Below are 21,033 nucleotides of genomic sequence, written 5' to 3'. Positions count from 1 at the left end.
CAAGGAAAAGGTGATCTTCCAATTATAGTTTAGCTTAAATCATATTGCAAGAGACAAAAGTTGTTACAAAATAGAAGAAAATTAAAGCCATGGTAATAATCAGGAGTACCAGGAGTGTCAAGTCTGACAGATATGAGCGCCATTAGTCCATGGGCCAGAGGGGCTACCGTGCACCCCCCCCCCCCCTATGATCCTACTTCTTGGGTGTCATTTTGTTCATTGTGATCCATTTCATCAGAGAAAAAAAGATGTTCCCAAGAAAAATTTCATTTAGACATTATTTTTTTGCCCCTTATTTGAAGATATGTAAAATGGCAGTTTTTCTTGTTTTGAACGCTTTCTTAGGGTCTATGAATTATGCGCTTATATTTTACCAGTTCTCAGCAGATATAAATCTGATCTCCACCAAATTAATTAACGATCTTTGCACATCATACAGCAATAGGTAGACAAAATTATTTTATTGTCTTCAACTATTAATGACATCATAAATTGGCATAAAATTTTATATGCAAATTTCTGTCTCGAAACCTGTCAAAATCTGTCAATTTTGTCTGCTATCATCATGAAATAAGTTTTTTAACACCTGAAATTGGTGTTAAATTATTCATTGATATGCTATCTGATATTTCGCACAACAAATTTCAGAATCAGTCAACTCATACCCCCCCCCCCCCCCCCACCCCACGCATAGACTTACATGTAGGCTTACCTGCCTACAGTGTTTTCTTGTGCTACGCCTCTCTTGGGGTGTATGAACTTCAGGACTAAACTGTAATTGTAATTGTCTCTCTCAATGTATGGATTTACTTGCATTGTATGAATTACTTACGTAAGCTTACGTATGATTTACTTGCACTGCATGAAAATTATCAGAAAAACATTAATTTAATATTGATTATTACATACTGTAAAACATATCAACGTAAAAGCCTAGGCTATGCATGTTTGAGAACATGGGAACAATACAAACAGAGCTGCCAACCTCCAGAACAGAAAATCAGTAATCACAAGGCTCAAAATCACTAATTTTTGGAATAAATCAGTAATTTCCTAAGTGGCACTATGAATCGAAAATAAAACGGCATGCCAACACTGCGCGGAAGCATGCACACATGATTGTTTGAAATTTGGGTGATTTTACTCACATAAAATTGCTAAATATTGATTATCAGGTCATGACAATACATCAGTTTTCCATGAAAAAAAAAGGATAACACCCCCTACAAGAACAAGTATACTTCACCCATCCTAAGAACAGCATACACAATTTTACAATACTCAGACATAACACCGATTCCACCACCAAATAAACAAAACTTTTGAAATTGTCTTATCTTAGGCATATCTTGGTATGTGCATTTATATATTTTGAATATGCCACGAAAAGTGTGATATTTGTACAATATTTGATGAGTTGAAAGGATGAAGCAACCGACTGTCATTTTGGATCCAGTGATATGACACTTCATTGCACGGATAGTGAATTTGAATGACGGATTTTGAATTTGAAAGCTGATTCAACGCTGCGAGTGCGAATTGCACGAATTCAAATGCTCGGAATATGAATTTGAATGACAAAAGTCTGAAATTGGCCGCAAAAACCTATTTTAGTACATTTTGTATATATAATGTACATTCAATCAAAATTCCCGTTTAAAAAAACAAAAGCTCACCTAGCCATATTTTAATTACTGTTGGGTCTAGCCTGTTAAAATATGAAGGTTGATTTTCCTTTTAAGGGATACTTAACCCTCATTTGTTTCTCTCTTATTGGGGGGATTTTTTTTTTTTTAAATTAATATCAGAATGGACTTTAAGGATTTGATTTGCCTTTAAAATGAAAGAATGTTGATCATACCTTCAGGAATTGATTGCTCAGTTTCTCCTCCTCCTTCACCCTGAGTTGTAATAGGTTCAAATATCTCTTCTTTGTCTTCTTGCTTTATGGTGGAATTGACCATTTCTATAAGAAAAGGAAATCAAGAAGAAATGTTCAATATCATTCTTTTTAATAGCTGTGCATTTGCTAATTATTGGAGAATTGTGAACTATTTTCAGACCATGTCAATGCTTGTGGTGCAACTGGATGTTCAAGATATTAAACTGGAACATAGAGAAAATGCTAATATTAAATGAAGTTGTTCCCTTCCTTCTGAATATAGGCCTAGTTAACATGCTTTAAATTTTAGTCTTTCTCAAGCCAAGCTCAACAATGAATTAATTACTAATTCATTCAAAACATAAAACAGGGCAGCATTTCAACAAAACTGTAATAAGTACCGGTAGCGCTTTGTTGCACAACCCATCGAAATGCGTGTACTGAATATAACGCATACATGTTGTTCAATTGGTTGTCAGTGAACTTGTACTGCTGACGATTTTGTGAAACGATACCCCAGTAGTTAATACCATCATTGTATCTTAGGTAATACAAAGTTTTGGGATGGGGTCATGAAAATATTTGAAGCATGTGCGATCCTACAATATTCAGAGATTGTTGTTGCGGTTAAAATCGAATCTAAAGTGATGAAATTGAAATTGTAAATAATAAACTCTCTATGCTGCATAGCTCTCTCTCTCAAGGCCAAGATATTAATTTAGCATAAAAACAATTTTTCTTTACTAAACTCGACCGATCGGCTATTCCCGTTTGGAAACTATATATCACAACTGCACATTCTGAGAATTTCATGGTGGCAGCTACCATTGGATGGCTGTAAGGTGCTATTTGAAATTCATCAAAATTTACTGGGAGCACTGGTAAATTTTGATATTCAATTTTTCTCGAAAGCAGAAGTGTTTAGGGGCTATATTTTCTAGTGCTTATAATACATCCTCAGGGGCATCAAAATATATCGAAATTTTAAAGAATAGCTATCCAGCCATTTTCAAAATTTCCCAAAACTTTGTGTTTACCTTAAACTAATTTACGTCACTGTCTGGTCTACAAGGGGTTCTAACACATTCAGCAACAGATTAATGTTCATTCCCACCCTAAAACTTTCAATAATATGAGGTACAAAATTTGTTTGATATGCTTTAAAATAAGGATTGCACCAGAGTGCATCTACAAACCCCAGAGGCCAACCACATTGGACTTCACGCAATGCATGCATCAGTAGGCTACATACTCCTTTCATGTTCCAATTTTAGATTTTGATTTGTTTTGTTGTGTTTTTAGGTTTTTAGGTTGTTGACCACCCTCAGGCCTAAGCGCATTTGTACAAAAGAATTATCTTGATAACTTCATGATACCTTGTTTAGTCGATGGGTCTTGTCCTTCTGTACTTGAGAGGGATTCAAACATGTCAGTGTCAACTTCTTGTTTGATGGTGAAGACCAGGCCTGTTATGAACAAAGTAAAGATATTTTTTATATCATCTGAGAAGTAAAATTTGACCTGGTTACTTAATATTGGCTACAAAGAGAAGAATGCATTTTATAGAAAATAAAATATGGTGTGCCAATAACTCACAAGAATGAATGTCATTGTATGAAACAGAGGGAAAATAAAATTGCAGTACATCTATAGATGTATGTAAATAGATTTAATTTAATTGGACTTTGCTAGCAGGAGTGTACCCCAAGGATACATCCTCCTTTTTCACGACAAACATTCATACTTTCTGTTTCGCTCAAACAATTTATGGTTAGATTTTCCTTTTAAGGGATACCTAACCCTTATTTGCTTCTCTCTTTTTAGGGGGATCTTATTTTAAACAAATTAATATCAGGATGGACTTTCCCTTTAAGGAATCCATTTACCATTAAAATGAAAGAAATATTGTCCTGGGGGGCGGGGGGGGGGGGGGTGTTGTTGATCATACCTTCAGGAATTGATTGCTCAGTTTCTCCTCCTCCTTCACCGTGAGGTGTAATAGGTTCAAATATCTCTTCTTTGTCTTCTTGCTTTATGATGGCATAGACTATTTCTATAAAGAAAAGGAAATCAAGAAGAAATGTTCAACATCATTCTTTTTAATAGCTGTGCTTTTACTAGTTATTGGAGGATTTTTAACTATTTTTCAGACCATGTCAATGCTTGTGGTGCAACTGGATGTTAAAGATATTAAACTGGAACATAGAGAAAATGCTATTTACTTAGTAAGTCGTTACCTTCCTTCTGAATATAGGCCTAGTCATCATGCTTTAAATTTTAGTCTTCCTCAAGCCAACCTCAACAATGAATTACTAATTCATTCAAAACAGAAAACTGGGCAGTGTTTCAACGAAATTGTAATAAGTACCTGTAGCGCTTTGTTGCACAACCAATCAAAATGTGTGTACTGAATTTAACATTTACAAATATTCAATTGGATGTCTGTGAATTTGTACTGTTGACGATTTTGTGAAACGATACCCCAGTAGTTAATATCTTCATTGTATCTTAAAGGTAATACAAAATTTTTGTATGGGGGTTATGAACATATTGGAAGCATATGCGATCCTACAATATTTAGTGATTGTTAGAGTCTAAAGTGATGAAATTATAAATAATGATAATAATAATAATATTTAGCTTTTATATAGCGCTTAATACAATGTCTCTAAGCACTTTACAAATATACTATTACACCGGTCTTTGGATTCTGTACTTGCCCGCACACACTGTGTATAACTCTCTCTCAAGGTCAAGATATTATGTTTCTTGACTAAAATCGACCGATCGGCTATTCCCGTTTGGAAATTATATATCACAACTGCATATTCTGAGATTTTCATGGTTGCAGGTACCACTGGATGGCCGTATAGGCACTATTTGAAATTTATCATAATTTACCGGGAGCACCGGTAAGTTTTGATATTTAATTAAGTGCTTAGGGGCTATATTTTCTAGTGCTTATAATACATCCTCAGGGGCATCCAAATATATCAACAATTTAAAGAATGGCTATCCAGCCATTTTCAAAATTTCCCCAAACTTTGTATTACCTTTAACTAATTTACTTCTGTGTCGGGTCCACAAGGGGTTTTAACAAATTCAGTAACAGATTAATGTTCATTCCCACCCAAAACCATTCAATAATATGAGGTACAAAATTTGTTTGAAATGCTTTAAAATAAGGAATTGCGCCAGAGTGCATCTATAAACCCCAGAGGCCAACCACATTGGACTTTATGCAATGCTTGCCTTTGATTTGTTTTGTTTTGTTTTTATGTTTTGGGGTTGTTGACCACCCTCAGGCCTACGCGCATTTGTACAAAAGAATTATCTTGATAACTTCATGATACCTTGTTCAGTCGATGGGTCTTGTCCTTCTGTACTTGAGAGGGATTCAAACATGTCAGTGTCAACTTCTTGTTTGATGGTGAAGACCAGGCCTGTTATGAACACATTAAATATATTTTTATATCATTTGAGAAGTAAAATTTAATCTGGTTACTTATTATTGGCTATAAAGAGAGGAATGAATTTTATAGCAAAATAAAATAAGATATGCCAATAACTCCCAAGAATGAATGTCATGGTAATGAAACAGAGGGAAAAGAACATTGAAGGACATAGATCTATAAATGTATGCAATTAGATCTATATGGATATTTTCATTTTTTTAAAATTTTATTGGACTTTGCAAGCAGTTTTTAGTGGGTTCAAACGATTTAAGGTTTGATTTTCCTTTTAAGTGATACTCAACCCTGATAGCAAATTACTCTAAAAGAAAGTAGACAAATCTGAGAAGCAGACGGGTGAAAGTTTGGAAGAAATTGGAAACAAAATAAGAAAGTTATGATAATGCATTATCGAAAGTTGTAATTTGTAAACATATGCATAGGCACTTCAAATAGGCTGAATTTGTAAAGTCACTATGATGAACTGCTGGACAACTATCCCATTTGTTCCAACACACAAAATGACTAAAACATCAATTTTTCAAAACATATGACTTGGGAGTGTCTTTTTTTTTTAGAAAACCTTTAATATTATATTATACAAAATATATTTGTATTAGTGCACTAAAGTCAAATCAAATAGCCCAATTTTGAGATTTGCTTTGACTTAGTGATATCATACTTTAAACACTCATAACTTTCAAATTTCTTGTACGATGTTGTTCTAACTTTCACCAATCCTATTATCCAATTTTTTTGCTTTCTCTCAGAGCAATTTGCTATTATTGTTAGATTTTCCTTCAAGAACCTATAGCATACCATCATGAGTTACAAGCTGACCCTCATCTCCCAATGTTTGATTTTCCTTCAAGAACCTATAGCATACCGTTATGAGTTACAAGCTGACCATCATATCTCAATGTTTGATTTTCCTTCAAGAACCTATAGCATACCCCCATGAGTTACAAGCTGACCCTCATATCTCAATGTTTGATTTTCCTTCAAGAACCTATAGCATACCCCCATGAGTTACAAGCTGACCCTCATCTCCCAATGTTTGATTTTCCTTCAAGAACCTATAGCATACCGTTATGAGTTACAAGCTGACCCTCATCTCCCAATGTTTGATTTTCCTTCAAGAACCTATAGCATACCGTTATGAGTTACAAGCTGACCCTCATATCTCAATGTTTGATTTTCCTTCAAGAACCTATAGCATACCGTTATGAGTTTACAAGCTGACCCTCATCTCCCAATGTTTGATTTTCCTTCAAGAACCTATAGCATACCGTTATGAGTTACAAGCTGACCCTCATATCTCAATGTTTGATTTTCCTTCAAGAACCTATAGCATACCCCCATGAGTTACAAGCTGACCCTCATATCTCAATGTTTGATTTTCCTTCAAGAACCTATAGCATACCGTTATGAGTTACAAGCTGACCCTCATCTCCCAATGTCTGATTTTCCTTCAAGAACCTATAGCATACCGTTATGAGTTACAAGCTGACCCTCATCTCCCAATGTTTGATTTTCCTTCAAGAACCTATAGCATACCGTTATGAGTTACAAGCTGACCCTCATATCTCAATGTTTGATTTTCCTTCAAGAACCTATAGCATACCATCATGAGTTACAAGCTGACCCTCATATCTCAATCCTTTTGAACCTGGAATGGAAAGACACGTCTCCTTCCCAACTTCTCCTTCCTCCTTGATACTGATGTTTCCTGTACATGTCAAAATAAAAATCATTAAAATTCTTGATCATTACACTTATCATTTCTACAATACAGAGTGAAGTGGATACTTTTGTTATTGATGAATATGTAAATTGTGTTTTTGAATATTTATGTATTAAGCATCTGTTAAGAGCCGGGTTGTATTGGTGCAAATAAAGTGGATCGACTTGTTTTTAATAAATCTTACTAATTTGTTTTCTTCTTCATGATTTGATGTGTAAGGTGATAGAATGAAGGTTGTATATAAGAGATGCATTGTAGTGGGCTCTCACTGGGGAATTTGACACCATTTGGGCATTTACCCAATAATAAGTGTTGTCAATCACCTTCAGTTTTATCAGCAACAGGCCTTATGTGATGCTCTGCTTATTCCACCCATCCTTATATGGTAAAGCCATTATCTTACATATTTTACATTCTCTGAAAGACTAGGGGTGGGGTATTTTTTGATGGAACTACGATTTGCTGTATGCAAGACTTGTACACCCATCAATGGTACTTCCACCAAGCCTGGTGTCAAGTCTGGTGTCAGCGAAATATGACCTTCTGAACATGGAAACTGCCAGCAATCTCCCTTTAAATTTTCAATTGCCCATGCCTAACATTCATGAATCACAATACTTTGTTCAGTGTATTGAATAAATCTTTTATATTAATTTTTTTAATCAGTGCAGAGACTAAATTATCTTTATAGGCCTATTTACGGTATTCTTCTCGTTTTGAGAGAGAGCCTTCCTAACTATTTTTATCTAAAGGTGTAAGGGATCACCTCAATTTCCTGTTTTTGCACAACTCATGTTCTAGCTAGAGGTACCATCTATAAGGTCCAGCTCCTTTTTAAGGTGTTTAAAGTTTTTCAAACTTGCAATAGGTCTACTCTTCACACCTTTGAAATTTTAATGTTTAACGTTCTGATTCATGAATATAAACAAACTTCAGTCTCAAAGCAACACAAACAAAAAACAAAAGAAATCACACCCACTGGGGCATTTATTTCAAGATAAGATGAGAAAGAGCATATAAATATATACTGAACTCAATTGTCATTAGTCATCAGAAACATTAGCAAATACAGCACAACACATTGAAACACTCCATACCTTCATCATGTTCCTGTGATGACTGAAGAGGTCCCTCTCCTCCATCTGTACTTGAGGCAGACGTCCAACAAGCATGCTTCGTCGCCATGTTATCTGTGAAACAATATGAAACATCATTATCTATATGCTTCCCAGCAGGCACGTACGCAGGAGGGAGGGGGGGGGGGGTTGGGGTTAAACCCACCCCCCCCCCTCCCTTGAGTTTTTTTTTTTATGTGTATGTTTTTCTGGAAACCCCCTCTTTTGAGTTTTGAGGGTTTTTTTTATTCTTTTTTTTTAAACTAAAAAAAATATTTTTAAAATATTTTTAAAATCCTAATGGATGACCTTACCCCGGGGGGGGGGGTTAAACCCCCCCCCCCCCCCTTGAGTTTTTTTGAATGTTTTTCTGGAAACCCCCCATTTGAGTTTTGAGGGTTTTTTTTTTTTTTTTTTTTTTTTTTTTTTAAACTAAAAAAAATATTTTAAAAATATTTTTAAAATCCTAATGGATGACCTAAAAAAATATGACCTTACCCCCCCCCCCAACGGAACGGAATGTTGATCGGTCAAATTTTTAAAATTTTGGGCCCCCCCCCCCCCCAAAAAAATGTCCTCTTGAACCCCTCTTGCAATGAACCTCTCACATACAAAGAGAATGAGCAGTGGCTTATTTATTAACATGCTATGGCTACATGTATGTTCAGACGGTGGCTTGCTAGTGGGCGTAAGTTAATCTCTGTAGCAGTACATATCTCATGAATATTTGACTTACCTACACCATTAGCTGTCCACACCCTCTTACTCGGACCGACTTGCCAGGATTAAGTTAACACAACATTTCACCGACCCATTGTTACTCAGCGTAACTTCCATAAGTCAGGGGCAGATCCAAGATTTGATACTATTACTTACCTATAACAGAAAGTTTGGGCAGGCTGCTGTCTACAAAACTCACAACAAACATCGAATCCAGAGACAGATTTCAGGTAACCTAGATTTTTACAAAGGGGGTCGTCTCAGAACTCTAAAAATATCTTGATCAAAACGGCGATTTTCACATTGTTTCTGTGGTAAACTTTTGAGAATCGACTCCCCCCCCCCCCCCCCCGAGGGATAATTAGTTCAAGTCGTAAGGAATATATTGATGTGCTTATTTCTTTGCTAGCCCCAAGAGATAACATACGATTTAAGTTTGAAAATACCCTTCCCCTACTTTTGCATATCGCCTATAAATGCAGCTGTTGGGCGAAAATTATAACTCGGCGTGTACCACATTTTTTGTCCATTCTGGACCAAAATTAGATGAATATTGCCTAGATTTCGGTGGACCGTATCTTTTGATAGAGACATCGGTGAGTCTTGAAATTTGAAATGTGTTCTTCTTAATAGACAAATCAATTATCCAACCATAATGGGACAAAGGGAAAATTGAAAAATCGTTCAGACACCCTATGTTTGGATCTAGCCAAAATCTGACTTGGATGACGAGCGCACAAATCGTAGGCAAAGAAGCCTTACGCCCGGGTATTGGCCTCTCTATTTTAAAGATAACAGGATCGAGTGTAGTGTTGCAGCCAAATTGGATATGATGAAAACGTGAACTGGTAAAAAGTGAAAAACCCCATCGCATCTCACTCATCTCTGTTCAGCCACTCTCCCCTCACAGTACCCATAGGACGTTCTTCAGTCTATGTATAGAGGTGGTCAGAGGAGCCAGATGCAATTTCAGCGGAACCGTCGATATCATTCAAAAACTGACTCTTTTTTCTTCTTCTTCCTGAAAAGTGCAGGCTTCATGAAATGAAGGTAACGCTCTGTGGGATGATGCGCGCACAGTCAATAGTACGCAGACAAGATTTCTGGTGCAGGTACAATGTATGTACATTGTATAGTGATGTGCAGTTAATAAGTAGCTTGCCTGCATGCAAGACGGTGACATCCTTCAATGCCACTTTGAAGGCTCGTGTGAGCCAAACTTTGTTGGGTCTTTCTTCAGAGAGTTCCATTCTTTGCTGGTGCGGTGAAAGAAGGAGGAAAAGTACACTTGGGAGCTGCAGTACAGAGTCCAGAAACGTGAGCCATGACCTCTTGTGATGGACGTAGATTCAGTGAGATGTTGTTTCCACTTGATATCTACCAGGTCCCAGCGGATTCTGTAGAGCATAGCAAGTCGACTCTGGCAGCGCCTACTCTGGAGAGTTGGCCATTGTAGATCCTTCAGTAAGGCTGTTACGCTTGATCTGCGGTCATAAGTGCTGGTGACATATCTTGCGCTGCTTCTTTGGACCTGCTCTAGTTTCTTGATGTTTCGTTGAGTGTGTGGGTCCCATGCAGTTGTTGCATACTCCAGGTGTTGTATGTTGCCTCTTTAATCTTGCGGCTACAGCTGTTGAAGTTGGGTTGGAGAAGAGCTTGAATGGAGTTAGCCTTCTTGGTGGTGATGTCAATATGTGTGTTGAAGGACAGCTTTTTGTCCTTCAACACTTTTGGCAGAGTGAACTTCATCAAGGATCAATCCATGGATGGAGTAAGTTGAAGGAGTAGGTTTGTGCTTGTTATACAAACAACTTGGCACTTGGAAGGATGGAACTCCATTAGCCACTTTCTTTCCCACTTCTGCAAGGCATCTTAGTCGTCCTGAAGTAGTGCAGGTGATGTGATTCTCTTGTAGACCGCACAGCCATCAGCAAATAGTCTTGCTGTGGAGCTCTTAACGCACTCTGGGAGATCGTTAATGTGCGCCAGGAAGAGAAGTGGTCCCAGGACGCTGCCTTGCAAGACTCTAGACGTAACATCTGCCTATGGGCTGACTTGGCTGTCTACCAGAACTTGTTGAGTTCGTTGACTAAGGAAGTCCTTGACCTGAAGCACGTAGAACTTTAGCTTACAATTAGCTCATGCACCACAGATCGTTCATCCGATCTCAGCCTCATATTCGTAAGTTGGCGCCTAGCCTAGCCGACACGGCCCTTCAGATTGGCCATCTCTGTTCTCAGACCTACCAACCTCTGGAGTTCAAAAACTGTATTCTTTAGTCCCAAAAGTTGTATTTTACTGACAAAAGTTGTATTCTTGAAAATAAACACAGATTGTTACGCGGACCAATGCCTCTTACAGTTTCTACCTAAAGGAAGATTTTATTTTATTGATCATTGGTTAAATATGCATGATTTCGTCATGACTGGTGTGTTCGATGAACCAATGAACATCCCCAAATTGCCGATGTGAGATGCTTGTAGGATACTTTACAGGACAGAATTGACATTTTGCCATTGAAAATGGCGGACGCACACACAAAATATTAATTTAAAATAAAATAATTTAAAATAAAAAAAAAATTATTAAGGAAAATCATACTGTCGTATTTGCTTCTAAAAATTGTACTAAATATGACTAAATCGTACTGGTTGGCAGGTCTGTGTTCTCCATCCACTCAATGCTATACGATATTTGTGCGTGGAGCAAGCTTGCAATTTTCCGGGGTTTTTTAACGGTATACCAAAATTAATATAGCTTAGTCAAACCCTCTATTTGTTATGATTTTTTCAATGAAGTATTTCACTTAGGTATGTCACTTAATTTTAAGTTTTACTTAACTATTTTCGTCATATTTAAGATACAAACTGGAATTTTTCCTGAGACGTTCCTTGATTTTTCTACTTTATATGCAATGCCGTGTGTGCGTCAGTTATGTGTGAATTGCGTCACTTGTTTAAAGCAGGACGTGTCAAAATCTCTGTGGTGTGACCAGGGCTTAAATTAATCCAAGGCCACCAAGGTCATGGCCTTAGATGCCCCTTTGATTGGCCTCAATACCCCTCTCATTGGCCTTGGAGATTTTTTGTGCCCTTTCCAATTCTTCCTATTTGTGCTGTAATATAGGAATGTGCCCTACAGAAAAGTGGTCTTGCCCTAAAAATATTGAAATTTAAGGCCTGTGTGACATAATATTACGTATTGACTTTGCCATTGAACTTAAATTCGAAGCCACTCGGGCGGATCGGCCAATGAGAGCACGTAAACTCACTGTACAGCGCTCAATGCGCAAGTTCTTCGTGCAAAGTAGAGTTGTACCACATAGTGACATACACCATACTATAATACCACTCCAGCCAAGCATAGAGAGTCAATGCTAATGCGTATTGACGGTTGACCTCTAGCACTGCACTACGTGTTAATATAGGCAGCATTTGAACACATGAATAGTCAATACACTCATATTAAACACACAGATGCACACAATCATTCCGATGCGGCTGATCGGCAAGTTTGACAGTGGACTCACAATTTCAACTTTTAAATTATTCTTTCTAACATCGGAAAGTTGAAAAAATTGTATTTTACTTATCAATTGTCACTAAAGTACCGATTTTTAGTGAAATCAGCTGAGTTTTGTGAGTGGTGTTTGAAATGTTTGAAATTCAATAGCACAGCTTTTAATACACAGCCAGGATATAGATCTAGCAATGCACCTATGTGTGACTATTACTAGTGCTCCAGCTTGTGTAGGAGCAATCTGTGGGAGACCTTGTCAAAGGCTTTGCTGAAGTCCAGGAACTTTTTCTTGCACCACGTTAATAGCATTGCACCTAGAGAAATAACCATCTGATATGGGTCATTTCTTTAATAAAACTGACATTTGTTGACATTTCCAATATACAGACGGTACTTCAGAGGTCTCGCACCGAGGAGGTAATCTGGCCAACTATTCATACCACTTTGTGACAGAAACTTTCTTCCCCGATTTTCACTATTGAGATCTAATTTTCTGATTTATAAATCAGATATAAAATAGGTATATTATTCTCCTATTTACACTAAATATTTTTAGATGACCTATTATACAAATGCGAAATTTACGGACTTATCCAATTTTTTTCTCCGAACCGTGAAACGTATCGTTCATCCGTTCAAACTAGTAATCTACGACCTGACCCGGCCGATATATTTCCGGGTCAACGTACCAAAACATAGCAAATGGCCAATCAGAGCACTCGTTTCGTATTGGGTTTATGAATATGCATATATCACTGGGTTGACTCTAGACCGAATTTTCCGTCTCTTTCGTTCGTTAGCCTCTTATTGGGGTAGGGTCGGCCGGCTCTCTCTTTAGAGACGGAAACCGTCTATACACATTCCCTTGATAACGCCACGGCCATTTCAGGTCGTAGCGTTTTGCCCCAAAAATCCCCCAAAATGTCATTTTACCTCATGCATTGATTATTTAAAATTAGGAGAAGGTTATACTACATCGGTTCCACTTACCAACTTGACTGAAATAATCCGTTTAATGGTCCCTTTTAAGGAAATTATGGGTCAAAATCGACATCCATGTTGAAATCTTGCAAGCCGTGTTAAACTCTCGCTGCGCACGGAGTCATCTAAATCAATCTCATCCTTTCTAGTCTACGCCGATGGCAAAACGATTATGAAGGAAAAACTGTGCGCCATCTACACGTTCGTAATGGCGTTATCACAGTTTTTCCTTCATAATCGTTTTGCCTTCGGCGTAGACTAAAAGGGATGAGATTGATTTAGATGACTCCGTGCGCAGCGAGAGTTTAACACGGCTTGCAAGATTTCAACATGGATGTCGATTTTGACCCATAATTTCTTTAAAAGGGACCATTAAACAGATTATTTCAGTCAAGTTGGTAAGTGGAACCGATGTAGTATAACCTTCTCCTAATTTTAAATAATCAATGCATGAGGTAAAATGACATTTTGGGGGATTTTGGGGGCAAAACGCTACGACCTGAAATGGCCGTGGCGTTATCAAGGGAATGTGTATAGACGGTTTCCGTCTCTAAAGAGAGAGCCGACCCTACCCCAATAAGAGGCTAACGAACGAAAGAGACGGAAAATTCGGTCTAGGTTGACTCGTACGTAGCTATTGGACGTTCGAAAAGAAAAAATGAATATTCATCAACTAAAACCAAGATGGATGACAACGAATCATGTCGACTACGAGACTTTCTCGGATTAATCATTAATTTAGGATATAAATTAGCAAGCTATCGTAAGTCAAAGCCATATTTGTTTATTTTTTTATATTTTAATAATCCTATTGTAATATTGCAACAAAAGTGCATTTATGAGGATGTAAAGAGTGAAAATCTTGTTGCATATTCATCGCGGTCCGGCCGAACCGATCCATTTGTTCCACTCAGCTATAGTATAGACCTAGGCCGTTCAGTCTATGTATATAGAGGCGGTCAGAGGAGCCAGATGCAATCTCAGCGGAACAACCGTCGATATCAGATTCAGAGACTGAAGCTTTCGGTCTACATTGCACCACACACACACATCATCAGATTCTTCAACTAATGAACTACCGTACTGTGAACATGGTGAAGGAGGTAAACTTAATCCAAAGAAGAAGTCCAGTAGACCTAGTATCAAATAAGTCTGCCCTTTCTCTTCGAATCCCTTGGCCAGATCGTCAATGGTCAGTACTATAAGCTGAGCACATACGCCTCTGTCTGAACCCAATTCGGTCTAGGCCTACATGTAGCTCAGCTCAGGCCCTTCTAGCTTCTCCGGTCCAGCTCCAACGTGATGTTGAGCAAGCGGGACTGAAGCTGAAGCAAAATCTTCTAAAGAAGTTGGCTGAGCTGAGCTGTGGCTGCAGCTCAATCTTGGACCTTTCCAGGAGTAGAAACTCTACTTAATGCCACTGAGGCTGAATACAGTAGACTCTACGTTTATTTTGCACTTACCTGCTCTCTCAGCTGAGTCACCTCTGGCTTCTGGGCATTTATGTTAATAAAGGAAATACGGGCATCCTAAAATGCTACTTGAAGAGCGCTTGCCACCAATAATGAGCTGGCCTAGGCGGCCTGATGCAATCGAATAGGAAAAGAAAAACTGTGCACGTCGCGGCTGACGGTAACGGCCACCTAACATTGAAATATAAATGGCTAGTCTACACCAATTTAAAGCTGATATCTTACGCTTTTGCTCTCATATAGATCTAGGTCACCAAATTTTTTTGGCTGGGTCTTATTGTTTCAGATTGAATGTGGCTCAAACTGGCATATCGGAAGGCTTATTTGCACTATACAGAAAATAATGGCCAAAATGCGTTTCCAACTTTGCTGAAGGCTGTTAAAACTATCGTATGACATTTTAAATAAACAATGGGCTACACCAATTTAAAGCTGAGATCTTACTCTTTCCTCTCATATAGATTACATGCCGAAACCTTTTGTCTGGGTCTTATTGTTTCAGATTGAATTTAGAGCTTCAACCCCGGCTTTAACCCGCCAGCATCGGTACAACTCCGCGCATTACAGATTATTGTGGCCAAAATGCATATTGAACTTTGAAGCTAGGCTGGTAAAACTAGTCTATCATATGACATTTTAAATAATTAATGGCCTACACCAATTTAAAAATGAGGTCTAACTTTTTACTCCCATATAGATTACATGAAGAAACCTTTTTGTCTGGGTCTTATTGTTTCAGATTGAATATGTATAGGACTCAAACTGGCATATCGGAAGGCTTATATCCGCAATAATGGCCAAAATGCGTTTTCAACTTTGAAGGCTGTTCAAATATACCAACAAACATAACCCACTGCGTAACTCGGACTTTCGAAAAACCTTGTATGCCCTGAAAAAGGCCTAAGCCTCAGGATGAAAACAGAAAGTGTCATGAGTTTTTACGCCTTCTCGATCCCCCTCCCACAAACCCCGGTCTCTTTAACTATTATATCGGTTTGGTAGAATGGTAACTGGCCGAGCTATAATATACAGGGGCGGATCTAGGGGGCACAGGGGGCACGTGCCCCCCCCCCCCCCCCCCCCCCAAAAAAAAAAAAAAAAATTAGTGCTCAAATTTGTCCATACACCTTGGGTTACATAATGAAATGTCAAGATTACAGTTATAAAAACAGATTACAAACTTATTGCTACATGCATCTCTTTAAGACTGAAAAAGGTTTTGCCGACCATTAATAAGTTTGTTTGTTTGTTTGATTTATTTTATTTCTGCGTTCAAAAATATACAAATTCAAAGTCAAAGTACAAAATTTCGACCAATAACAAATACAATGAATAAAATGTTTACAAAAGCAATTAAATGAAAAATCATGTAGGCCTACAATTATATCATTCGATAAACAGTGTACGAAGCATTCAATGAGATAAGAAATATGAAATATTTTCAATAAATTAGAGAGGTAATTTAGAACGCAGGAGACCACCATCGTGAGCGGTTAGGCTGGAGAGGGATGGCGGCCTCATAAAAAGAATTGGCGACATAACTCTCTTCGGAAAACTGAGTGATCAAGTGGGTGCGGTGCAAGTGCAGGTGCATGCAGTGAGCAGTTGCATGATAAAGAATAAAATAAGTCACGGTTTTGTTATATACTAATTTAAAGAGAGAGGAGCATACGATTGTATTATTTGTCGTTTAAGTGTAGCTTTTAAGGAGTAGATGGTTGAACAAGACTTTATGTTGTCGGGAAAATTATTCCAAATGTCCGGGCCAGAATGTCTAACAGATTTGTGAGTTATTGATAATTTGGGGTTTGTAAGATGGAAGTTTCCAGATATAATATGCGAGTAGAGTATGAATGAACGGAACTATTAAACCTAAACATGTTATCAAAGGATGGTGGAAGCAGATTATTAATGTATTTAAACATAATAACTGCTACTTGAGTAATGTTCAGATCGAAAAATTTTAGTGTTTTAAGTTTATAGAATAAAGGATCAGTGTGAGCTAAGAAATGCGAACCTCAGGCTGTACAAATACGTATGGCTTTCTTTTGCAGTTTGAAAATATAATTAATATTTGTCGAACCACAATTTGCCCATACACTATAACAATATGTTATATACGGGAGAACTAGCGAATTATATAGTAGGAATAAGGTTGCATGGGGTAGAAGAAACTTTAGCTTGGAGATTATTCCAATACTTTTGGAAATGCACATTGTAACTTGGTGTAAATGATCATTCCAAGTCAAGGTTTCATCTATAAGAACTCCCAAAAACTTGGACTTAGTTTTCTTCTCTAGTAGCATACCATCGATTTTAATATATATAGGTGTTTCTGTATTATGAGAATGATGTTTAAAATACATGAAATGAGTCTTTTTTGTATTAAGTGAAAGTTTATTGGATTTAAACCAATCTGATACTTTGTTAATTTCATAATTCAAAGTATTGTTTAACGAATTAAGGTCTTTATGGGAATAAAAGATGTTTGTATCATCGGCAAATAAGATAAAAGAAGGGGGGATGTATTGATAATATCATTTACATGAAGAAGAAATAACAGTGGACCTAAGATGGAGCCTTGAGGAACACCGCATTGAATTAAAAGAGGATCAGAATCATAACTATTAAATGTAACATATAGTCTTCTGTTTGTTAAATAATCTTTAAACCATAAGAGTGGCTGACCCCGAATTCCATAATGACTGAGTTTGGAGAGTAGAATAGCGTGATTGAGCGTATCGAATGCTTTACTCAAGTCACAGAATATACCTATAACGTGCTCTTTGTTATATGGCACTTGTAATTTTGTCATAAATTTGAATTAATGCTAAGTCAGTTGAGTAATTTTTTCTGAAGCCATATTGATTTGAATTGAGTATTTTGTGTTTAGTGATAAATTTGTGTAGCCTATTATGAACCATTTTTTTCTAAGACTTTGGATATTACTTGGAAGTAGGGAAACTGGACGATAGTTACTAATTTCGTGAGGATCATCTTTTTTGAGAATGGGGTTGACTTAAGCTATTTTTAATAGATCAGGGAAAACACCTTGCGATAACGAGTGATTAAATATGTGAGTTAAAGGCTTTGCAAGTGGATATTATGTCTTTTAGGAGAGACATACTTATTTTATCAAAACCGTGAGATTTTGAGTTGTTGGGTAATGTTAATAATTTCGCTAGGATTTGTCGGATTTAAAAAGAGAGACTCTTGGTTTTGATTGGAAAGATAGTCTTTAAAGTGAGCGTGAGTTCTATTAATTTTGCCGGCGAGTTCAGGGCCTATATTCGTAAAAAATGAGTTAAATGAATTTGCATGAAGACTAGGATCATGTATTTTAGTGCCATTTAATGTGATTATCCGTGGGTGGGGGATTCGTTTTTTTTTTCCCATAACCTCTTTGATAATTTTCCAAGTTGCAGTAGTGTTTGAACTGGCCCTTTTTATTCTATTAGAAAAATGCAATCTACGGGATGTACGGATTAGTTTTATTAATTTGTTTCGATAAATATTATATGTGTTTAGGTTAGTGTCAGTTGGATTGCGTAAATGTAATTTGTAGAGGCGATTGCGTGTTTGTATTGATTTCAATAAACCTTTCGTTATCCAAGGATTCCGGGGTTTATTTCGCTTATTACTCATTTTGCCTAAAGGAATATTCTTTTCATAATAATATTGCAATTTGTTACTAAAATGTTTATATGCAGTATTGGCATCATTTACATCATATACCTCAGCCCATCCCTCGAAAAATAAATCCTGTAACGAACAGTTTTTTTACGTTTTTTACGTGGTAGATTTATTGGAGAAAATGTTTGGACTGCTTTGGAAACGATAGAATTCTCAAATAAAACAAATAAGTCTGGCCTGCATAGGCGCCGGAAGTGTGGGGGGCACTCGCCCCCAACCAAAAAAGTGCGGGGGCGGGGGGGGGGGGGCAAAACGCCCCCCCCCCCCCTCCAAAAAAAAAAGAAATGAAAAGCAGTTAGGGAGTAATGAAAGTTTGTATGTTTAACCCATGCAAAAGAATAATAACAACCTATTAAATCACATATACAATTCCATTTAAAGAAAAGGAAAGTTAACAGGAATTAAACTTTCTTAACATTCCGCATGCCACCTATATTTGTCAATGGAGGTTATTATAATAGCGATACGCGCATATCGTGGAAATATTGTGAGAGGATGGAAACTGAGCGTGTGTGTTTTTGTTATAGGGGTGACTAGACTTGAGCCTCTAGCTGAACGCTGGCGTACTGGTGGGGGCCGGGGTAGGGGGGGGGGGGTTATTTCTTATTCGATACCAGTAATTTACAAATGTTGCTGAAATGACATGATTTTCCGGTATTTTTTCTCAATTTGTTTGTAAGTCATACCTTTTTATGCGTTTGTTGGAAAATTAGAAATTCCCAAATTTACAGTCGGGCGAAAAATATGCTTATTTAGAAGCTTTCATGTCAGGGCCTGCAGAACGGCTGTGCTCGAGGGCTCGAACCCCCCCCCCCCCCCTCACTTTTTGAAAAACTTTGTTACAGAGAAAAAGAAAGAAAGAGAGAAAAAATATGTGACCTGCCAATGTCACAAATGAGGTATCAAAGTATGCTCATCTCACCGTAATTAAATGCCTAAAACCCCAGAGCTTACGGGGGCTCTGCCCCCGGACCCCACTAAGGGCTCTAAGGCGGTCCCCTGGGTGCTAATCTGACCGTAGTTAAATACCTAAAACATTAGAGAGAGAAGACGATCATTGTACCGTTCTCGACTGTTAAGCTTTGAGGTTTCATTAAATTAATATAGAGAAAGAAGACGATTCGTAATACTATTGTCTGAATTTCAAAAATGTTCTTTGTCTGCTCCTTTTTTTTCCTACGTCCTCTAGCTTCCTTTTTTCTCCTCTCTTTTTTTTTTTCTTTTTTGGCCGGCGTTCTGGGGGAACCGCCCTCATCGCCCCCACCGTCCCCCCCCCCACCCCTGGCTACGCCCCTGCGGTCAGATGAGCATATTTTGACACCTTTTCCACCCCGGAAGCTCAGGGGTTTTAGGCATCTAATTACGGTCAGATGAGCATTTTGTTATACCTTATTATTTTGTGACACTGGCAGGACACAATATGGCGTGGGTCCAGCGGGCGGAGCCCCCAGAAGCTCAGGGGTTTTAGGCATTAAATTACCGTCAGATGAGCATCCAGGGGTCCGCCTTAGGGCCCTAGGTGGAATCTAAAGGGCAGAGCCCCCGGAAGCTGAGGGGTTTTAGGCATTAAATCACGGTCAGATGAGCATATTTTGATACCTCATTTTTGTATGACACTGCCAGTTAACACTATATTCTTTCTTTCATGCTCTCTTTCTTTCTATTTCTCTTTAAAATACTTTCTCAACAAAAGTTGGGGGGGGGGGGAGGCAGCTCGCGGCTTCCGATCCCCACCGTTTCACGGGTCCTGACATGTAGGCAACTCAAAAAAGCATATTTCTTGCCTGACTGCATATTTAGGAATTTGTCATTTTCCAACAAACGCATAAAAAAGTAAAATTTACTAAAAAGTGAGGAAAAATCTCGGAAATTGTGTCATTCCAGCATTATTTGTAAATCACCATTATGGAATTAAACATCAACCACGTTCGAATTTTATTTCCCCCAAGTCCCCCCTCCCCTATCAGTACGCCAGTGCCCCCCCCCCCCCCCCGATCTACACTTTGTTTGCGGGAAAAATCGCAACTGATCTCCCCTACCTTTCTTCTTTCTCTTTTTTTTCCCTTTCTCTCCTCTTTCCCTTTCCTTCCCTCTCTCGCTTTTAGGTTTGCTGGGGGGTATAGGGGGGGGGTAGGGGAGGCAAGGGCTTTTCGGCCCCCACCCCGATCCACACGTTGTCTGGGGGGGGGGAGTTCTTCTTCCTCTGTTTTGTTCCCTTTTTGCTCTCCTCTTTCCTTTTTCCTTCCTTCCTTCTCTCTTTTTTTTAGCCGTGGCGGGGGGAGGCAATAAGGGCCCTTTGCCCCCTCTCCGATTTACAACTTGTTGGTGGGAAAATTAAGTGCACAAATATGCCAAAGCACTTGATGCTATCGATCATACCGTTTTAGTAACCAAGATGATGGGTGTCAATCAAACTATCATTTCCGTTGTGTGCGACTTCCTGAGTAACAGATCC

At 38.1% G+C, this 21,033-nt stretch overlaps 1 protein-coding gene across 11 annotated transcripts in view; it reads right to left on the bottom strand.

The window, feature by feature from the left end:
• LOC100888536 (gastrula zinc finger protein XlCGF57.1) overlaps positions 1-15,024 on the bottom strand; it is a 34,724-nt gene extending 19,700 nt beyond the window's left edge. Inside the window, exons 1-6 of one of the 11 annotated variants that reach the window (XM_030994633.1) lie at positions 14,877-14,967; positions 8,176-8,268; positions 6,959-7,063; positions 5,236-5,325; positions 3,831-3,935; positions 3,221-3,348 (exon numbers count right to left, since the gene is read on the bottom strand). In XM_030994633.1, the coding sequence (XP_030850493.1) occupies positions 3,236-3,348; positions 3,831-3,935; positions 5,236-5,325; positions 6,959-7,063; positions 8,176-8,263 (501 nt within the window). In that variant the 5' untranslated portion in view covers positions 8,264-8,268; positions 14,877-14,967 and the 3' untranslated portion in view covers positions 3,221-3,235. Of the gene's footprint in view, positions 1-832; positions 1,755-1,861; positions 1,967-3,220; positions 3,349-3,830; positions 3,936-5,235; positions 5,326-6,153; positions 6,557-6,958; positions 7,064-8,175; positions 8,269-14,876 lie in introns of those variants that run through there. The other 10 variants (XM_030994624.1, XM_030994623.1, XM_030994629.1 and 7 more) reach the window with 10 other exon arrangements.
• Positions 15,025-21,033: the final 6,009 nt, after the last annotated feature.

The sequence above is a fragment of the Strongylocentrotus purpuratus genome, unplaced genomic scaffold, assembly GCF_000002235.5.
Source record: "Strongylocentrotus purpuratus isolate Spur 01 unplaced genomic scaffold, Spur_5.0 spur5_scaffold_21, whole genome shotgun sequence".
NCBI classification, from domain to species: domain Eukaryota; kingdom Metazoa; phylum Echinodermata; class Echinoidea; order Camarodonta; family Strongylocentrotidae; genus Strongylocentrotus; species Strongylocentrotus purpuratus.
Note: the sequence above shows the minus strand (reverse complement) of the source record. Positions and strands in the feature narration are given on the sequence as shown.